The sequence below is a fragment of the Gasterosteus aculeatus genome, chromosome 12 (genome assembly GCF_964276395.1).
Source record: "Gasterosteus aculeatus chromosome 12, fGasAcu3.hap1.1, whole genome shotgun sequence".
Lineage (NCBI taxonomy): Eukaryota > Metazoa > Chordata > Actinopteri > Perciformes > Gasterosteidae > Gasterosteus > Gasterosteus aculeatus.
The window spans coordinates 7,951,330-7,969,756 of record NC_135700.1 but is presented as its reverse complement, the minus strand read 5'-3'; the positions used below and the strand labels follow the sequence as shown (position 1 = coordinate 7,969,756).

Genomic DNA, 18,427 nt, shown 5'->3' with positions numbered 1-18,427 from the left:
CCTCCGCACACCAGAAACACTGATTATAACAAGAACATTAAAAGGGAATTACAGCGAAAACAATTTACACTTAATGTAGCAGTCATATGAACAGGCAAGAAGGATGGACAAAGATATAGCAGCATTAATAATACATGATTTAATTTAGCAGCTGGGAATGCATGGAGCGGAATCAAGGCGGAGGGAAAGACGGACAATGAAGAAAAAGTGTCAGAGAAGGACAAAGTAGTGAGAGAAAAAAAGCAGAAGGAGAAGAAGTCAGATGAGAGCTCCAATGAGAGAGAAAGTTTATAACAGAGTCGAGGTTAAAGGTTGCAGAGGAGGTGAGATCAAAATATGTTGCTATGGGTTTTCTACGCACAGTGATTAATTGGCAGTAAATATGCAAAGCCTGATAGCCATGAGGCAATCAGAGGAGCGCCACTCGCCTACATGTTGCACAGTGGGCCATAATCCATCGGAGGGGCGAGGAATAATGACAGCAGCAAGCTAGAATAAGAGCAGGATCTGTTCATTACCTCAGACGGATGCATAATGCATGAAAGGTACGCGCCAGCCCGTGGCCACAGAACCTGGAAAGTACAGATAGTAATATTGTTTTTAGTGTAATGAAAGACAATGAGATTTAAGCATCTATTCAGGCTTATAAGTCTACTGTCAGATAAAGTTTAAAGGTAGGTGCAAAAGCCATAACTGACCTGAGAATGACACGAGTCCTCAAAGGCAACAGAAAGGTCAACACATGCATATTGCGATATATGTATTATAATGTATTTTTGCATAGTGTAAAGTGAATCATAATGTTAAAATTTGGTCTCAATATACACAAGAAAACCACTGACTAACATTACCTATAAACCTGTATAGATAAAACCTGCCACTGGCTATACAACTGTAATTCCACTTCTTGGTGCAATGTTGTTATTTTCCGAGGCACACATAAACATATGAACACTAATAAACACAAATACCTGGCTTTCTTTCTCCTCCATGAGGACATTAACACCAGGATCTTTGTAGTGCTAGAGTAAGTATAAATTGTGTTGAACATTGATAAACTAATGCAATTACCTGCAGGGCAAGCAAGTCAGCTAATTTAAAGATACCAGGTTTGTTCATGTGGTGGGAGACTCCCAATAGGCCCCAAGGGTGAAGGATGGCACCTTTATTACATCTGAGAGGTCAGCCTGGTAGCACTGTATTAGGATTGATCTTTTGATCCCCTGCCTGGAACCCCCCCATACTGTACCGACCCCATCTGGCTGTGAAAAAACAGCTTATCTGGCGCAAAGGGTTAACCCTGCTAGCCAGGCAGCCTAATTGAGCACCACACATCTCAGCTACACAGCAGAAACAGGAACCTAGAGGGTCGTAACAAGCCGGCCATGACTTATTCACATAATAAACCAAGCAGATATCTAAATGAGCCATTGAGCTAGCCAGAGGGAGGGGGCCCATTAGACCTTGTGGACTACGGGTACATATTTGTATATCTACAATTGCCCCATCATTTGCATATGCGGCTCACAATAGAAATGTTAGTCTGTGTTTGTGCCCAGGGGCCTAATGACACAACAGAACAACTTTGCACTCATTCATGGTGGCATAAACAAGTCAGAGCCGTATTCCTTTAATCCAAAACACAAAAAAGCTTATATTGCGGGTTATATTGAAAAGCAAGCAGGCTGACATTTATTCACTTGAGGGAAAACCTTTTAGATACAGTACGATCAGTAAATGTGAGCAAAATAGTTTAACATTTTGGGAAATATACTTTATTTCTTGCAATAGTGTTGGGTCTGACCTATTCACCAAACTACATTTTCTTTTAGTTCTTCTAATGATGCAGATTGTGCTGTAGAATGCCAAATGCTTTTGGGCGTAACAAAGCTCTGCTATTGCCCTGGGAATGATGACATTTTGACCTATTAATACATAATAAATGCATAGAAATAAAGAAAAAAATATATATGTATATATTGTTAAAAAATACATAATGGATAAAGGTGCATGTTGTAAATACATATGTTCTTATATTGACACACAAATGTATCAATAAATATCCAAAATTAAAGGGACAATATAAAACCCCTGAGCTGTGCAAAACCAGAATATAAACCAACAGAAGCTTGGTATTATAGGATGCTTTGGATGCTGGAAATTCCCTTGCAGGGAAAAAAATAGAATCACTCATCCAGCTATTGTGCGCCTGTATTTGTCTGTTATGTTGCAAAAAACATAACACAAGGTTGTCACTAATCAAAACAGTCTTGTGGCAATTGGTCACAGGTCAGCCTTTAATGTGACCTCTGACCCATAACTAAATTGCCATCTTTAACCTCTGTTACAACCTGTCACAGAGCATTGGATTACATGCTGCAAATCACCACCAATCAATGCCGGGGGAAGAGCCGGCTGTGTCCAGCAGGGTGTGCAGATTATCTTTAGTGGAGTTGAACTGTACGGGGATCAAGTTAGTGTAAATCCTGATTAGATTCTGAATGGTTTCCTGCTATTGCTCGACACACTCAACTAAAAAGAGTAAAGGAGACTGCAGATAAGAGTCACATGCCTCGTTCCACTTTAGCAATTAGTTGTGTGAATGTAAATATAATTGTTGCAAGGACACCTTTGATGATGATGGCCATACAAATAAATGCATACAGTAAGCGCTCTGAACTCGTCGTCTTCTTCAACTGTATGTCCACTGACATTACGACAGCAGAAGGTTAAAACATCTCCTGTTGCAGACTAAAACTATTCTAACTGCACTCTGGCTAATTTATTTTTAAAAATGTAGTGAATGATGAATTTAGTGTATTGAATGATTTATCTTGGGGTTTTATATATATATATATTAATGGAAGTAATCTTGGATATGAATGTCAGCTGTTAATTTAATGTTATAGTACTTGATTTCTTAAAAATATGCTTGAGAGATTTTGGGTTATGGTTGGGTTACATCACAAATTCTGCCCAACAATTCCAATAAATACATTGTCCTGTCTTTATTGTCCTTATTTTCTCTTCAAAAGAAATATTCATTGAAGAAAAGTTACACAAATACAGACATTAAAATAGAACGTAATGTGATAAAACATTTAGTTTGATTAAATAAGCAATTGATTACAGAGTAATACAGCCAGACATTTAAGAAACTGCTGCACTCACTGAAGGAAAGTACGTTGTTTTTTTATTGCAGGGAGAATTCTATTGAAAAATGTTGTCAAGACATTTTAATTACTTGGATGAACATACAATTCTTCAATTAAAATTTAACAACCATTTGATGTTCTTCATTTAAAGGTCGGGAACATCACAGAAACTTGTCCTATGATTTAGTTCCATGTTTACTTCAGTAAATAAAGTGTTTCATTTTTAAAAAAAGGTAACTGTAAGAGTGAATTGCCCTGCAGCTTGAAATACATTTTATTCAGGTTGGAAGGGATCTTCTTTTATATACTTCTCACCTTCTAAAAAGAAGTAAGATCTGTGACTCCTTTCAGCATCTTCCCCACGTTTAGTATAGTTAGTCAAAATAAAGAGTCATAAAAAGAGTGATTGTGTATGCAGTGCGTCACCAACAGGCCTAAATAGTCAGCAGACGACGAGCAGACAGTAAATCTGTGAAGAAGAGTCGGATTTCACACCGTCCTTTTAATTGAATCAGTGGCATTTCCCTGCCAGCAGAGTTACGTGGGCTCCCGGTCAGCAGACCAGGTTAAAGCGCCTTGCTGTGTGAGGAGGACTGAAACGCGTGGGTTTTTCTTTGTTTTGCAGCTGAGCAATAACAAAATATTTGCTCCATGCAACATTACATTTTACTGGTGAAGTTTTAAAACTGGAGTTGCTTTACTTACACAGACACTAAAACAGCAGCTGCATTTATGGAAAAGAATGTGTCCCCGAACTCAAATGATCCTGAACGACTATGCTGATTATGATTTAGGGGCTGCTTGTTTTGTTTCAAACTGTGCCTTGCTTCGTGGCTGGGGGCCTAGTGTTGTTTAAAGGGTTGTCGGGGCATAAATACTAAATTAATCATGCTATGGCTGAACTTGCCGGGGACTGAAATTTGCTTATGGAGGCCCATGATCACATGAAATATTAATGTTTTTTACAGGGAAGCTTCATTGTAGCAATGGGGGGGCAAGACGTGTGAAAGCGTAGAGCAGACACACCTTCCTCACACGTTCACTTTATATGGATAAGAAACATACAGCCAAGTGACCAAAACACAGGACATAATCCATCCATTAGGAAGCATTTTGCACGTACTATTCTACAAAAGTGGTAATTGGTATTAACTGACATGCAGCAATGTTTGTGTTTTGTCAAAGTTCACGGCTAATATTCAAATGAACATGAATGAATAAATTTAGAATTAATTTAATACATTCTCATAGCTGTCTCATATCCATTTGACCGACTTCTTGAATCCCAGAGGGCTTCTAATAGAAACTACAATCGTTTTTCACAATCTCCAAAACAAAACAAAAGTGAGACTTTGAACAAACAGATCCTCTCTTTCCCAGTGAGTCATACATTCCATCGCGTCCTCTTTCTACTCCATGCACGACAGCAAGGGGGGGAAAAATCAACACTATCCCAGCTCTCTCCAAGATGTCACGCCATTTGTCTCCTTGACACAAATCAGAAGGTAAGATTTCTGTAATGGATGACGACGATGCTGTAAATCCGTTTTACACATCTCTTCTGAGCTCACGCAGGGCATGAAACCCTCCTCCGCCCGCCGAGACACAAAGGGAGGCCTCTCAGACATCACTGCGCGCCACTCACATCAGCACCGACGTGGACACGAGACGACGTGGGGCTGAATCTTCCCTCGACACATGTGTTCGTGTAGCCGTTCCACAAAGTGCTGCTGAACCAGTGTGGGTATTTGGGTAAACCCAACCGGTTTACAAGACAAATAAAAGCCCCGGGTCCGCGACTCAACTGCAGAGAGGTGCAGCTGCATGAAGCTCGTTTGATGGCAAATGATGCTTTGGTGGCTCCACAGCAGGTCAATGAGGTGGCAGAAGGGGGCCTTTAATACGCGCCTGCTGCGAGACAGAGGGACGAGGGGAAGTTTTCTGATGGTGGCGCGAGTGGGGGGAAGCGGCCACATTCTGAAAGAACAAATCTGATTTTTCACAATTATCTCTGCAAGCCCGACAGGCACCAGAGGTGGCAATGGAACAAAGAACGGGTGCAGGCTGATTGGGTTATTTGTCCTCTTTTATTCGAGGCTGAAGGATTGTGGGAGCTGTTTTGGGGAGGGTCTCTCTGCAGGTGTAAACGAAGTCCTCACAAAAGGCAAACGCTTAATAAAAAAAACACTCATATTCGTGTTCGGTCTGAAGAAAGCAGAAGTTGACAGGGGACACGTTGACATGTCACGGTAGAAAAAGTACTGCATATTGTGCATTACGTCTCATCACTTCACGTCTTCTTTTGACACGTGGACAGAAGAGTCATTGTAAATGTTTTCACTGACATCAGTTCCTTTCTTTCGACACGTCAAAATGTCTGCAGTAGAAGAAAAAGGTCTATTGGAAGGTTGACTGAGCTTTTTATTGCTTCATTAAAAATATTGTAACACAGGATCCCTTTTGCAACAGAGATATGGCCGCTCAGGTCAAATACAGGTCACATCAAATGGAACACAGATGGCTGGTCTGGGAAAGACTGTTATTGTAACTTACAGGCGGCTCGATTCTGGTGATTGTCAGCTGATCACGTGAGCACATGTGATCACACGGCACACAAAGTGGCTGACTCACTCTATGTGACGATAGTGCTCAATGGGCTCCAGGTTCACCTTCTCTGCATCAACATTTAGATGAGATGCTTTATTAGTCCCTCAGCGGGGAATTTTCCACATATATATGTATATAAAATAAATAAGGATTTAGTCATATCAAAGACTGTTGTCACTAACAGCAGAGCCCCATATGGCTCGCTGAGGCTAAACGCTTTAAAGTAAACAGAAGTCCCCCTCAAGGACCCTTCATGAGCATGTTGGCCAGACGCAGCATGCAGCTGTTGGATTGTTGTGTAAGATGTGGGTTATTAAGCACGCCAGTGCGCTAAATATCGGACTTATTAATGCAAAAGTAGCCTTTTTATGAATCAAGCATAGGCCCAATAATGAAACCCTATTTTAAGTGATTTCTCTGCAATAGCTGACTTGCAATTGGAAAGCAGAATACTTTAAAAATCCAAATGATGTTATACATTTAGGTAAGGTTTTTGAGTAGACATTTTCAAACTGTTTTTGTTGCATTTCCTTCAGCCATGGAAGCAAGATGTCCTGGCTCATAAATGGTGGAACGAGCTCTCTGAAGACACCAGGACCACAGAGAGCCTTCGCATCTTCCGCCACAAACTAGAGACACAGCTCTTCAGACTCTACCTCGACTAAAAGACTTACAAATTGTAGCACTTAAATTATACTTATAACGCCACTTATCTATAGCAAATTGTAAATTTGAGGAAATTGCACTTTCTTGTTCTTCTGAGTTTGTACCCCTATGGTTGAAATGCACTGGTTGTAAGTCGCTTTGGATAAAAGAGTCAGCTAAATTACATGTAATGTCAACAGGTATCCATCACACACAATTAACAATGAAAGAAATGTATTAGTCTCCTGAGGAATGAAGATTGTAGCTGGATACTGTAAACACCTGTAACAAAAAGAACACAAAGGATTTTAGTTTAGTTAATTTGTATTGAGATCAGCTATTTTTCAAAAGATGTATACATTTGGTTCATACTAGGCAATAAGAAATGTATTCAAAATGTACATTTAGCAAAACAAACCATCACACTATACTCATGTTCTTACCGTGGCATGGAAATCAGTGCAAAGGCTTATGTTACCGTACTGGTCCTCAGCAATAAATAAAAAGAAAAAGGAAAGATAAAATTGATGTGTGTAGGAATTTTGCTCTTTAGAGAAGAGGACGTTTTTTTTGTTTTTTGAAATGGTCTTTTTCAGCTCTTTTCAGAGTGTTATTTTTTCACCGCCATTGCATTTTTTTTTTTTCCTTTTTGTTTTTGGCAGAATGTTTTCAGACCATTTCAATTCTTTATTTTTTGTACAATCCAAAGTTAAGCCAAGAACTGAGAAGCCAAGCTTTCATACAGGTCATTTGAATTCAAACATAAAATATTTACACATGAGAATTTAAACCAGTCAAACTAACACTATTCTGCAAAAAGCTAAAGTCTGTCATTCCATTAAATTACAACACAATTTTTCTTAAACTAAGGGTTCAACAAATATGGGATTAGCTGTCACATGTCCGCACTAATTATTTGTGTGTTGTGAACTAAAACAATGGAGAAAAAAAAAAATAAAGAAAAGATTTCTACATTAAGAGCATTAAAAAAATTCACCATTGTTGCATCTGGTATACAATTAAAAAGAATCAAACTCGTACACGGTTCTCCAGCTAGTTACACATTTGAGTGTGGAAGAAGGTTCTAGCCAAAGTAAAATGTGCCGTGTTGGTTTATGACCAGGCATTGAAATATTTCATATTTGTTGGATTGTTGCTCGTCTTCCAAACCGGGGGAATCAGGAAGGAGCATCTAACAAATCTTCATCTACGCCAAGAGCGAGGCTCGTTGTCATCTTCCTCCTCATCGTCGTCCTGAAGCAAAGCGTCGTCACTCAGCGACTCCTCCGGGTACTGACGAGATCAAATTAAAAGAATGAGACGAATGCCAAGTGAAGGAAAGGCAAGTTGAAATACATTTAATGTGAGCATCATCAGCACTGAGCTACTACCATGTTTTTCATCTTAAACTATCACGTGGCAGACAGACCAAGTGTTTAAGTATGAGTGGCATTGAAAAAGTCCCACGAAGACAACGCTTGCTGTCATACTCAACGGCTCCCTCTTGTGTTCTGGAAATGTAACATGAGGTTTCTGATAGTTTCACCATACATGTGAGCAGAGAACACCCACACAGCTCCTCTATGGTAGATTTTACCCCCTCGGTTTTCATCCAATGAGCAATGTTTGCATTTGAAGAGGAATGACTCATCCTGCCTGATTTTATTTCAAGAAGGCTTGAAGTTCATCATCTATACATTAAACCGTACGCCGAATCAACAGACCCGATTGGGTCAGGTGGGATGAAGACAATCTCGAACAGATGCTAAATGAGAAGGTCCACAAACCTCATCCTCCTCTGGTCCTGCATCATCAACATCTGCAGTACTCGGAGTCTTGACAACTTTATGCCAGGCCAGACGCAAGTGCTGGTTGTTGAACCGCACTCCATGGAGAGCCGCCTACGGGTGGTGAAAAACGCAGACGTGGTTAAAGGTTTAGAGTTGGGTCTTCAACAACTGTTGAGATAATGGGCCGAATCCAAAAGGCAAACAGACTTTGAAGCTCCAGCTGGAGAAACACTGGAAAATAACTTGCTCTGTTTCAAGGGATTCTGTTAGAAAAGGGATTAAAGAATATTCTAGTGTTTGCACGGACGCCAGTCGACTCACCTGTTCTGCCTCGGCTCTTGTCTTGTAGGTTATGACTGCAGACAGGTTGTGTTCATCAATCCGGCAATCTTCAATCTCCCCAAATTGCTTAAAATCATAAACAGACAAAATTTGTCACTTTACAACCCAACTCCTTCCCGTGTTCACTATTGAAAACCTTCTGCATGCTCTTTCTCAATTACCAAACAAATGTCGTAAGCTTTTCCTACACGGTTTTATTATCTTAGATTATCTGATTCCTGCTGTTACTCCGAATCGTATGTACACAAGTGAGTCTGAGACTAATCATATCGTAAATATCGTAAAAAATTTCTCTGGTAGTTGACGAGTTAATAAGTTTTAACTCGTGTGTTTACACACAATGGACTTCAACAGTGTGTGTTGTGTCATCAGCGGTCAGCTGCACTGTGCAGTTGTAACCACCTGACGTCACCGCAGATTCATTTTGCCAAACTGAGAAAAGTTATAATTCAAAACATATCGTATTTTTTTTATTCAACAGTGAATATTAAAACTACAAAATAAAAAGGTAGGTCAATGGAATATACAAACAACTTATTTCTAAGTTGTTTATTTTTGCTGAAATGCTTATTAACCGTATCAATGTAGTTAATTGATACCATTACATTAATAGCAAGAAATGTGACGTCATTACTGGACTATGTTGAGACTTAATAACTGTTTTACTGCACAGCCTTAATCCGTGAGAACTGCTGAAAGCTTCATGTGTCGTGCGCTGAATGTCTACACCATAGCAGTGCCCTTTAACCTCGTTATCTCCCCCCCAACCACATCGTCAACAAACGTATTGGTTAACTGTGGATACCAAAATCTCCTCTCGGTGATGTAGCTAGAGGCTGACTTACAGCAAAGTGTGGCAGCAGGTCCACATGGTCTGCTTCAGGGAATCCAAAAATCTCCAGCGCTCGCGGCCGATGGTCCACGACGGCGTGCAGTGAAGCGCCTCTTCCCCGGCCTCTGGAGCCTCTTCCGCGGGCCCTCAGAGCGCCGCGGCCCCGAGCGTGGCCCCCGCGCCCTCTTGCTGCGGACAGGATTCCCCTTCTGGCCGCCTGGGTAAAACCAAAATGGGCGGGACGGAAAGAACTCAAATAGAGCGCAAATAGTTGATGTCCTGAAACACATCACGTGACTTGTGGAGATGAAACGCTAGAGTTTGAGGGAGAGTCAATGCCTCGATTTGCAGCTGCGTGTACTTGACCCTCAACGAAGCCGTGTCCTCTCCGGCCTGCGTCTTGGTGTACAGGTCCAGCTCCGCGTCGAGCAGCTCCTTCTGTGCCTGGAAACATTTTAATCAACATCAGGAAAGGCAACTCGGTGAGTCGGCCTTAAATAAGTGCAAGGCGGGGGGGTGGGGAGGGGGCTACCTGGGCTTTGCTCTTGGCTGTGCGAGGCTGGTTGTTGCTGCCCGAGACTCCCTTTATCTCCTCTTGAAGTTTGGTGATGCTCTTGGTTAACGTGCCTAAAGTTTCCATGATCTTGGCTTTGTCCTCTGCCTTCATTGTTTTGTTCTTCTCAAGTTTGGATATCAGGAGCTAGAGGCGTTGGGACCAGGAAAAACTCAATTGCAAGATTGAACCTTTTTCACACGTCACATATTTGAAGCCATTAAAAGCACTTTGCAATGACAACGAATTGGTAAAAACATGAATTGATCTTAAATTGTGATAGAAGATTTAAGCCATAAATTAAAAAATGATTAACACTGCTGGTAATCACAAACAAACCAAAGCAACGGTCACCAAATTGGGTACTAATGTTGCTTCAGATGTCTTTTTACGACTTACTCAAGCATTTGTTTTGCATAGCGAAGTTGCAGAATTTAAAAGCAAACATTTGATATGGACACTGTAAAGCCAAAGACCTCCAGTTCATCTTACCTTCTGTGTCTCGATGTGCTTCTCCAATATTTCCTGCTTCTTTTTCCTTACATCTTGCTGTAGTCTCAGTGCTTCCTGTGAAAGGAATTACAGGAATGCTTAAGTACTGCCTTCCGTTTCAGTGGATGATTCCACGGTGGTTGTGGCTTTAACGTTTTCCCATCATCCCTTTTCTCACCCGTTTCTTCTTCAGAGCCTCCTCTGTGGTTTTCTGGGCCGCCCTCAGGGCATCCGGATTGTATACAGTCTTTGTGAGGCCCGAGGATGTCGAAAACACCTACAGAGGGAGGGGGGTGGAACAACAGCACATAAGATTCAGGCAATTTGGAAGAGACGATTTCAGAACACAACCAGGCATTCTAAACAGGGAGGACAATTACTTTTTCAACTGGAGCTGCTGGTTTGGCAGAGAAACCCAAACGGTCCTTCACTGACATCTTAGAGGGGGTCTGCTGCAAATCAGATTAAACATCCAGAATGTTTATACACACACACACACACACACACACACACACACACACACACACACACACACACCTTTTACAGATTTTTGTATCAACATGTGGAAACAAACCCAGCCCGGTGTTTCCCGGGGGGATATAATGAACACACACTCACACACCTGAGAGGCTACACTGGTAGCGTGTGAGAACTCAGAGTTGGCATTGAGCAGAGGTCCGAGGCGATCTTTGACCGACTGCTTCAGAGTGTCGGAGGCCTGCCGAATGAGAACGGAGATGTTAATCACATTGTGTCTGGGTTGGTGCATGAGCGACGGCGTCAGACAACAATTCAGATGTTGACACGTTAAAGGTCTCTTCTCCTGCATCATCAACTGCTCTCCTATGAAACTCTGTGAAAGACGTTCTCAGTAAAAAGTGTCTTAGAGAGCCAAAAGAGAACAATGCTCTGCTGTCACATGCCGGTTTAAAACAGATCAAAATTCCTGGAGAAGATCCCGTAAGTCCCCAAGATGCTTCTCACGATCTTAACACGGAAACAGTTTTATTGTTACTTTATAAAACAGCACTGCTGCTGTCAGGGAACAACCAGCTCCAGCAGCCAAAGAAATTTGAATTTCTGGAACTCAAAATCTGATTTGCATGTGTGTTATTCAAACCGGTCAAAGGCTCATCCAAATGAGGTTTGTTGTGGGAACTAGAAATATTAAATATGGTATGATGTGCAATCACCCAGCAAACTAGAAAATCGTCCCAGCTTCATTGCAGAGCCTCTTTAAGCAACACTATGGCATAAAGAAGTAATTTAGTGTCTTAAATGGATATTTTACTCAAACCTCAAAAACCATCTCAAATGCAATTTAACTTATTTAAAGAAATCAGAAGGAATTAACGGTTTAATTCTTTAACTTATTTCAAGGTGTTTACTCGTAATACAACAATAAAACTAGCATTTGTGGTGGTGTGAGGACAGAACATTGTATGATAAACACATGGCGTGAGTGACAAATGCAAAATGAACTTTTCACCATGTCTGGCTGTGGCTGAGGGTGCTGCTGTGAGATGGACTGGCCCTGCCCGTCACTGCCATCATCACGAAACCAGTGCACCTTAATGAAGCGGTTGTTGAGAACCGCCTCTGTGCTTTGCATAGCCCGCTTAGCCTCGTGTGGGGAGGCAAACTGGATCAGTGCCCCCTCTGGGTCGTTTTGGAAGGCCACCTGTCAAAACGACAACAGAAAAACAGTAGTGTGAGACACATGGTGTAGATCAGTGGTGCCCAACCACAGGCCACTTGTTAGCAGGCCATTTGTGGGGGGTTCTGAAAAGCTGCTGCTGTAGATGTGATTTTAGCTAAATCATCCCAACAGTGTATACTATTCTACAAAATGGGAGGTCAATGTTGCTGCAAACCACAGCCTCTGATTCAACAACTATCCAATGCAGGTCTTCACACAAGAGAGCTAACGGCAGGAAGTGTGAAATCTCTAGAGCGATTGACAGAAGGGAAAAGAGGAAGTGAAACGACAGACACCTGACAAATAAGTGTTAGTCTAGTACAAGAATATATCAAACACTGACCTGTAGGTTGACGATGGTCCCAAACTTGCTGAAATGTTCATTAAGTTTGCTGATGTTGTTGAGCTCATGAGGAATTTGACGGACCAGCAGCTTGGTGTTGGTGGAGAAAGGGACTCTTTTCTGGTAGCCCTGGTGGTTGGGAGAGTTAAAGTTGGGTCTGCGTAGAGAATGAGGGCGGTAATGAACAAGCCTCTGGTTAGCCACATGGTTTAAAGTCAGCACATGACTTTTATTTTAATATTCCGAAAGAGCGTTGTCTTACTTTTCAAACCACGGTTTCTTCATAGGAAGGCCTCCATCAAGAAGGCCAGGTGGTCTCTTCCTCAAGTCAGATTCCATTACGATCCTCATGCTGTTGTTCGGGATCTTGTCTGGTTGAAAACAAATCACCAACAAGTCAAGTTTTCGGACTACAATACAAATCTCACAAAGAGATCAAAACTCTAAGCGAGACGCTTAAACAAAAATATAGTTCTATGAACTATTCCATGCAATTGGTTGGATGGAAAGAAAAGGCACACTTTAAAAACCATCTATTCAAACTGTAAAGTTCACTTGAAGAACACCTCTTGGGGGCTGGTCCACATCCCCCATGGTGAGCCCGATCAGGTTGGGTCTCTGGGCATTGACCCGATGGCGGTAGATTGGCCTTGAGGTATTGGTGATGCTGGGAGCCTCAGGATTATACACGTCTGTCTCATAGTTGTCTGGGTAGGAGAGAGAGAGGAAACTAACTCATAAAAAGACAAAGACAGCAAAAGCTATCCAAGAATTAAACAAATGTAAATTCGAAAACACACAATTACCAGAGGTGAAGCGCACAGGGGCCGAGGGAAGTGAGGAGCGCATCCCAGAGGTGACAATGGTGGGAACCGAGCTGGTCATGGAATTGGGAGGAGCATCCATGCCCGAGGGTTGCAGAGGAGGCAGCGGAGGAGGAGGACCTGTGTTAAGAGTTAAACAAAATGCCATAGAATGAAAGGCTCAAGCTCAACAACAACCTGACACACCAAATACCGGCCGGTTCTGCTGTTCCTCAAATGGCAGGAAACCATATATTATTTCATCTATTTTATGTGTTTTTAGAATGGAGTTCAGTTGAATAAACAGTTAAATAGTAAGCATTCAATGTGGGTTTATTTCCTCTGCACTAATGGTAATAGGACATGACCCAAGTTGTTGCCCAACTGCAATTATTCAAGGTATCCTGCACAAGAATGATTCACTTCTCCTCTATATATTTACCATTAACTGACATCAACGGGAAAAATCTACCAGCTGTAATTGGTTGTCAGTTAGAGATCTGATCCCCAAGAATTGTCTTGGAGATCAGCCGCTGCACCCTGAAAAAAAGCACTTGGGAACACTTGTGCACCGCAACAGAGTAGATCTCGCCTTTGAAAATGTACTTGTTGATCAATCAAACTACGACTTATCGATCGTACCCCTCTTGTGCTTTTACAGAACACAAACATCTCCTTAATTTTGGAGAGAAACACCAGATCTTTAGAAGAGGCCCAACCTGTCAAAGCAGTGTCATCAGCGAGGGTGAGAAATGCAATCATTAGTGTACGGTGAATGAAGCAGTGCCCACAGAACAATATGCAAAAATAATTATTCAATTACATTATGAAATATACCAGTGTATGTGAACACTGAATTGTTATTGTCGGCAGTTGGTCTATTAGTTCCCAATAACGGACGTCTATGATCCCTCGAAATTTATTAATCTCAATTACCGGCGATGAATGAATGTTGTTGTTGTTGTAAATGAATGTTTGTTTTGCTTCTAAAGACTAAATCTTCAATGAGTAATCACTTTAGAAAGAGTGTATTTTAGTTTAATTATTAATGTCATTTTAAAACACAAACTACTCATCTTGGAGATAGAATTGTTGAATCTAGCGACTCTCCCTGCTGTCCTCGTGCACTTTGCTCTCAACTATCAACTAATTTAACGGTTGAAGTGCCAACAATCTCCCCACATTTAGCCAGAAGGTTTTCAAACCACGGCCTTTTACGGACACAGTGGTGATCCTCTGCAGACTGTGTGTCGCGCAGGGTAACGTTAGATGTTGATGGAAGTAGCATAGCAGCTAGCTTAGCATAGCGGTGCCTTAAGTGGTCCGTTGGCTACTCATCCCCCTTCTGTTTGACACGTGGAGTAATTCCTCTGCACTGTTCCTATTTGTTTTACTTACAAAAAGCTCTGTCCATCTCGATGTATCTGACTGCAGCCAGCGGCCGTTTCGTTTCCACTGTCAACTTCCGTTAAACAACGTTACGTTAACTACGTTAAAATATTTTGCTGCATTAATCTCGGCTACATTGATCCCATAGATTAAAGCGGTTATGTTGACGGCCCTACTACTATAAAACCATTTATTGAGAAGCGTGATAGTTCAACATGCTAGAATTCACTGCAAACGTGTTTACTGATCGGGCATTGAACAACTCAGAACAAAATGTATGAACTCCTACCTGCAACAGGTGGAAGGCTGGGTGGGAGGGAACCTGGTGGGGGCACGGGGGGCCGCAGGTTCACGGGCGGGGGGTTCATGAGAGGTGGTGGTGGTGGGAGGCCTGGCGGTGGTGTTTGGTCTGGGATTGGTGGCGGTTGGAAGGGCAGCATGTTGGGCAAATTGACATCCTCCACTACAACTGGGTCACTTCCATGGTCGAAAGGACACATGTCCCCTCTCATGCAGAAACCTTTTTCTGGAAGAGATAACAGACTGATGTAGAAAACCGAGCACATAGAATGACGCAAGCAGACACAGAAAAGGTAGTGGTGCCTTTTTTCACAGTTTTTTATTTTACAAAAATCAGTTTCTGTACCACCCAAATATATTTTGAATTTTTTTATAATACTTGACGCTCCAATAGCTAATAGACACACTTCGATATTTGTCTGTTTGTAGAGGTTATATAGTCAATGCAATAGTGAACAATGTTTTTCAAACGTCACTTATTTTCCTGATATTGTACAGGGCCCACTTACCGTCATAGTCACGGCATCGCTTCCTCGGTTGAGGGGGAGGTCCTCTATTAAAAAGGCCACGATCCACAGGGTTCCCGGGGCGGAAGTCGGACCAACTCTCAGTGGTATTGTTGCTGTGATGATGTGTGGGGGCAATGACTGTGATGGTGCTGCTCAGCGTTGGCACAGGGAAGTGGGAAGTGGTTGCAGCGGGGAGTACGACTGCTGGGGGAAAACAATCGCCAGTCTCTGGCCTTTCCACTCGATCATGTTCAAACTTCAACTTCCCAGAATCTCTTTCTGCAAATAGACAAAAAAAAAAAAAAAAAGCAACGTCTCTCAGTAGAATAACTTGCTATGGTGTGCATACCATTGCAAAACTCATACGTAACAACGTGTTGTCATGTTGTTTTCCCTGACTAATTTCCTAACATCCAGTTATTGTTTGTCCACGTTATCCACACATGATCATCTCTGTGCTGCTATGCCTTCTGGAATTTGTAGGTCAGTAGTGTTATGTCATTGTATACAGTGAGTAAATCCTATAACGCTTTGAAAGGTCAGCAACAAACATGGAGTTCAAATGGGTTGAACTTTGAGCAAGATTCCAAAGAATGTTGTTTTAAATTCCAGGTATTGGCGTCATTGCTCTCTCCATTGAAAAGCAACGGTTCAAATAAGGACAGAGTGATCCGGTTCATGTGTCTTAGGTCATTTTAGTTCAGGTTCTTACCTCTACTCCTGCTTCCAGACCGGGTTCTGCTGTGCGACCGGCTCCTGCTGCGATCCCGGTTCCTGTCCCGCTCTCTGTCTCTGTCCCTGTCCCTGTCCCGGTCCCGGATGTGATCCTTGCTCCAACTGCGGCTGCGGCTACGACTGTAACTGCGGCCTCTCCTGCGATTGTATCGATCGCGGTATGAATCCCTACGCGGAGGGATGCGGTCATACTCCCTCTTCCTGGAGCGGTCGTCTCTCTTACGCTCATCTCCTCTTCTGAAAGTTTGGATTAAATAAAAAACATGACGATTACTGAAAATTAAATGTGTGTTGAAAGACACCATTGACAAAGGGAGTTGCACACACCGAACATCTCTGTTGTAGCGAGAACTTGATTGGGGTGGGCTGTGATTCACCCTCCGAGGGAACTTCTTCTCCCGTTCGTCATCGCGGTTCGGCTGAAAACATTTTTAAAAAGTAATTGCATATGAATATGTAGATAAGATGGCTGCTGACATAAATGGTGCTCCATCTATCGTACCTCTTCTTTCTTCGGCTCATCCTTCTCAACCTTGATCAGAGACGGTGGCTGATCGGGCTGCGGGAGGTAGTTTTTGTTGTTAATGGCTTCAAACAGCTTGTCCACAAATGGCTGGGTCTCTGGAAGAAGATTCATTCAGCCATGAATACATAGCTACACACGTGTCATATCAAAAAGATGCATGGCAACTACAACTTTCCATGGAGCAGAGGAATTGAATACCTTTCTGGAGGAATACATCCAGCTGGTCTATGCACAGGGCTTTGAGTTCCTTTTCACTTTTGTCTTTCTTCACCAAAGCAACAACATACTTAGCAAGGGCCGAGGGGTCTGCATCGCATCTGGAAGGGTTCAGAGTGAAAGCCACGAGAAAACAAAAATGACCACGTCAAGACGGCCAAGACATGTAACGTTAGACCTAAATAAAAGTATGACACCTTTGCGTTCAGGTGTACGTTTCGGACGTTAGCTCTCATGTGGCTCAGGCTGAGCTAGCGAGGCTAAAGCCGAGTTGCTAATAGCGACCATTACTTACATGGGCTCGAGGGCTTCAGACAGCCATGTTTTCAAGGCATCAAGGTTTTCAATGATCATTTTAGATTCGGCCGAGCTTTCCATCCAGAGTTAACGCTTGCCGGGCGGCCGCTGCTTATGTGTTTGATAAGAAACCCGGCATCAGCTGGTGAAAAGAGCCACTTCAGTGGTCTCCGGCCAGGCTGCCGTGCTACACACGGCGTTAGCTGAGCGGCCTTGTTAACGTCGGCTAGCTTAGCTGCGCTAGCATGCGTCTTTCCAGGCCTTCGGACGTGCCAAACGATTATTCAACTCTCGTAATGTGGTTTTAATTGAGATGCAAACATTGTGTGTCTTTTGTTTCTCAACAGCCAACCAACTAACCCCGATGCTGTAAATGTTATTTATCCGTTAAACGTAGTGGAGGACCCACGCTGAACTTGCTACTTTATCCCCGCTCACTAGCTAACATGCCTTGGCGACTATTTACTTCCGCTCGTGTTCTCCCGTGCGAAGCCTCGCGAGAGAAATGTGCAGCGGCAGTTCCGTAAAAAGACGGATCCTGTGATGTTTAAAAGCTCGCATTGTTGCATTACCGCCATCCAGCGGTTATATTCCGCGCTGCTCGCAAACGTTTGGTAAACCACCTCATCCCAGATTACAAGAGGCCCGTTTCAGTGTATGGGTCGCCTGGTTCATCTGCTCGTCCTCTTTTCTGAATACAGGTGCTGATAACACGTTGCACTGGTTGTGTGTTTCTCCACCCTGTGTAGTGCACATGTTGTGGTGTTTCTTTCTTAATCTTGCCGTAGCAACATTCTTACTTGACACCTTTATAAAATAATTAAATAGGTTAAATAATTGTAGAAAAAAAAGTAGGAGACAGAATTGACACACATACAAGTCATGCATCAAAGATACTCAACGGTTTCTTCCCTGGTACTGGATATAAAGCTGGAAGAACACCAAGTGCTGGTAATCATCCTTGGATGCAGCCCATCATCTTCTACACCTCCAGCACCACAACATTATTTGGACATTGATGTACAAACATCTTTATCATCAGCTGACCCGAACACAATGTTTGTGTTGAGGAAGAGTTGAGACTCGATATTGTAACCTATACTAAACCTACTAAAAACCTTATCTGTATTTTCCACTACACAAATATTTTTCGATTGAACGTGGGTCCCTCGGCCCTCTCCTGCTTTTTTTCTT

General features: G+C 42.4%; 1 protein-coding gene across 2 annotated transcripts; it reads right to left on the bottom strand.

Annotated features, from left to right (window-relative positions):
- Nucleotides 1–6,713: 6,713 nt before the first annotated feature.
- On the bottom strand, nt 6,714–17,731 carry rbm26 (RNA binding motif protein 26). 2 transcript variants are annotated; one of them, XM_040202729.2, is made up of 22 exons: nt 17,232–17,731; nt 16,919–17,037; nt 16,697–16,815; nt 16,522–16,613; nt 16,172–16,431; nt 15,460–15,738; nt 14,940–15,176; nt 13,265–13,402; nt 13,025–13,165; nt 12,721–12,829; nt 12,459–12,615; nt 11,906–12,097; nt 11,039–11,134; nt 10,797–10,868; nt 10,595–10,693; nt 10,417–10,491; nt 9,904–10,071; nt 9,711–9,815; nt 9,385–9,588; nt 8,519–8,605; nt 8,195–8,308; nt 6,714–7,700 (listed from the first exon to the last, which is right to left on the bottom strand). In XM_040202729.2, exons 1-22 carry the CDS (start codon nt 17,312–17,314, stop codon nt 7,611–7,613), a joined length of 3,036 nt encoding a protein of 1,011 aa, XP_040058663.2. In that variant the 5' UTR covers nt 17,315–17,731; the 3' UTR covers nt 6,714–7,610. The 2 variants fall into 2 exon arrangements, with proteins under 2 accessions (XP_040058663.2, XP_040058679.2); XM_040202745.2 differs by having other exon boundaries at nt 10,797–10,865.
- Between the last annotated feature and the right edge of the window lie 696 nt (nt 17,732–18,427).

Bases quoted from the DNA above. Each gene is read 5' to 3' on its own strand.
- rbm26 (XM_040202729.2), bottom strand. From the start codon at position 17,314: ATGGAAAGCTCGGCCGAATCTAAAATGATCATTGAAAACCTTGATGCC. The intron at 16,614-16,696 runs GTACGATAGATG...AAATGTTTTCAG, and splicing joins ATGAGCCGAAGAAAGAAGAG to CCGAACCGCGATGACGAACG. The intron at 10,492-10,594 runs GTGAGAAAAGGG...TTCCTTTCACAG, and splicing joins AGGCTCTGAAGAAGAAACGG to GAAGCACTGAGACTACAGCA.